General features: G+C 43.4%; 1 protein-coding gene across 1 annotated transcript; it reads right to left on the reverse strand.

The window, feature by feature from the left end:
* Positions 1–831: 831 nt before the first annotated feature.
* On the reverse strand, positions 832–2,889 carry LOC121441096 (kelch repeat and BTB domain-containing protein 7-like). The gene has a single exon (XM_041642226.1). It carries the CDS (start codon positions 2,887–2,889, stop codon positions 832–834), a length of 2,058 nt encoding a protein of 685 aa, XP_041498160.1.
* Positions 2,890–3,190: the final 301 nt, after the last annotated feature.

Raw genomic sequence — 3,190 nt, forward strand, 5'->3', positions numbered from 1 at the left:
TTAGGGAAGCAAACAAACTTTTTAAGACATTGCATGACCAATAAAAATTTTATTTTATTTAATCATGTCCAGTCAAGTAAAGAACTGTTCCTCTGGGTTAAAAACATTTAATATGTGCTGATCAAAACTGTAACCTTATGAAGCAAGTTACCTTTCACTCTCTCTTTTTTTTTGATTTAATAGGTGCTTAACATGGTGAACTACTAGAATTTTTTTTCAAGATAAGAAATAGGTTATATTCAGCACATACATATTTTAAATGTTAAAGTAAAAGCTAAAGTTCTATAAAAACAATGAAATCCTGAGTTTTTAAATTTTCTGTGACTGTGTTAAATCCACTGAATACATTATCAACATGAATTTACTATTTAGTAACCTTACTAACATTTCTTTCTTTGCAGAAAGTTGAGCATGCTAAATTTTAACAAATTATAACCAAGACACTAAAATCCTACTTAAAAAATGTAACTTTTAATTATTCTGAAGGAGCATGTTAACATTTTCAAAATCTTCAGTCCATTTTTCCTTGTAAGAAATTACAATTTAAGATCTTGTAGCACTAGGCAAAATTTAATTAGGAAAATCAAATTCTAAACATACTAATTAACAGCAACAACAAATTCACTAACCGTTCACTATCCTTATTTTATTACGGACTTTCAGCACAGTTAATTATTGAAGTTTTTATGTCAAAATCTATAAATTTTATATATTGCATTAATATTTCTAAACTAAATCTACAGTCCCAATCAACTTTGTCTTTTACTGAAAATACAGTATCATTTTAAGATACATTCCATACAGTAGAAATATCTTACTGTCTCAAAACATTTACAAAGGCCCCTGCCTACCTGGTGCATTTTGCCGAGGTGCAACCTGAACCCATACTTCATCTTCAGAAAGTGAACTTGAAGTTCCTGTATCAGAGTCCGAGTCATTGAATTCGTAGAAAGCCCATTCAGTGCTAGAGTCACTGGTTGCATCATCTTCCCGAGTGATGATATCCTGACCAGGTTCAAGATAGAAAGGAAAAACTCGAGCACTCAAGCAAATAAAGCCAGAGAAAAACTTCACAAGATCTAAAATGGTTCCTATGTTAATCCACTGGTTTTCTTTAGTATCATATTCATAGACTATCACACGGTTCTTTTTCCATTGAGGGGTGGTAGCAGTGATGAGCAGCAACTTTTGATTATAACTGACAATCTGGTAGTTGTGGACTTCTGAGTCCAATGGAATATTACTAATCTCCCTCCACTTTCCTCTGGCTGGGTTGTAGACCTTCACAACTGGTGTGTCACAAATACAATAGATTTCGTCTTTGAAGACACAGGCATCCTGAAAGTCATTTCGCTTAAGAGACGCACAACTCAACCACCTGTTATGACTAGGATCATAACAGACCATGCGCTTACTGTTGACAGCATAAAGACAATTCTGAACCACTATTAGTTCAAAGGAATAAAAGGAATGGGGTACAGGAGCGACTAGTGTCCACTGGTTCCTCTGAACACTGTAACATTCCATTTCCCTCAATTTAGCTCCAGTAATTGGATTTCTCCCACCCAAAATGTAAACGTAGCCATCCAGGTATGCAATGTCCATGCCCTCCCTACACAGCAAGCGGTTTTCCAGTTGATGCCAACAATTTTGGACTGGTTTATAGACCCATAGGTCTCTCCTGGACTGGGCAGCAAGATAGATGTCATGGTCTGGAGAGACACAAACAGCCGAGGAGGTAATGTTATGAGTGTGTGCCAAGCTGGTGAAAGGAGATGGCATTGTGTAAATATCTTCAGAATAAGGGTCATAGCAGAGAAAAGGATCTCTGGGGTGTCCAAAAAAGATTACCATCTCTTTGGCACACATACCCAACCTTCGGGGTGGATTTTCAGGTACAGAAACAACAGAACTGCTGCTACTGCAGCTATTGCTGCTGTCTGGCTTGGACTCTACTGCCTTGTAGGACGGATGACCAAAATGCAGCTGCAGGAGGGCCCCAGCAATAATGTCCAGGCAGTACTTCTTCACCATAGGCTTGGTTAGTAGCTCTTCCAGGTAGTCCTGATCTTCTGCGCGGAAGAGTGCCCAACGAATACACTTAAAGACTGCTGCAGCACTGGGGCCTCGCTCTTCAGGAGCAGCCTCGAGCCACTGCAAGGCCACATCACACACCATCTTCTCACTCTCTACATCCAAACTATCTAGACTCAGGATCGCCAGCAGCTGCACCAGGGTCAGATCTGCCAGTGTCTCCTCGCGATTGGAACCCATCCTGCTGAGCTGCTTGAAGTTAGAAGCTATGAAGGCCTGGGTCTGTGAGTGCAGCATGTGGTCGTCAAAAGCATCGGCAAATTTGAGGATGGCCGTGCAGTTGTTCAGGTCAAGCCGGCGAGCCATGAAGGAAGCACAGGCTTCCCGCACATACAGAAGTTGGAACATATCTGAGGCCACATACACGTGCTGCACTTTGGCCTCAGTAAGGGACAAGCGGCCCGTGTAGCAGTAGTTGACCAAGACCTCGAAAGACTCAATATCCACATCATGGATGGTCACCCTGGCTTGCTGGCTCTCGTACATACCGTTTGAAAACATGGTTTTGAAGTAGGGACACGCTGCTGCCAGCACGTTGCGGTTACACGAGAAGAGGCGCCTGGTGCTAGGCTCGCTGCCGGGTGTCACCACCTCGATGGTCACATCACACAGCATTCGCGCATTGTAAAAATTCTTGAGCTCGGCCAGGAGGGCTGCAGAATGTCCAGTATCCTCTAACTCCTCGGCTCCCGCGAAAAAAGCCGACACCGAGGGCTTGGGAATCCTATTGGACCGCCTCCCTCTGCGGGCACTGGCAAGGCGGGAAGAATGCGGTCTGTCTTCCGGGGACTGCATGGTGGAGATGGAAGCAGGGTGCGGAGGGCCAGGATGGCTCCTCCTTACACCTCTCTTGCCAATGGCCCCATACAGACTGGGTTAGCGGCGGCAGTTACTCCGCTACTGTGCTGCCTCCCTTTATTGCGTAGCCTGGATCTGAGTCATTGGTTCCCTTGGCCCCCTTTCTCTGGCCCGCTCACCCTCAGGAGACCACAGCCACTTTCTCAATAGCTTGTTTTTGTACCCTGTGGGACAGCAGCTTTGGCACCTCTATAGTACCCATTTCGAATGTATATGTTAATTATAAATTATATGGGTT

This window comes from Microtus oregoni, unplaced genomic scaffold (assembly GCF_018167655.1).
Source record: "Microtus oregoni isolate MIOR12 unplaced genomic scaffold, Mior012 000073F_ref0000255, whole genome shotgun sequence".
Classification (NCBI taxonomy): Eukaryota; Metazoa; Chordata; class Mammalia; order Rodentia; family Cricetidae; genus Microtus; species Microtus oregoni.

Coding starts and splice junctions, on each gene's coding strand:
- LOC121441096 (XM_041642226.1), bottom strand. CDS start 2,889: ATGCAGTCCCCGGAAGACAGACCGCATTCTTCCCGCCTTGCCAGTGCC.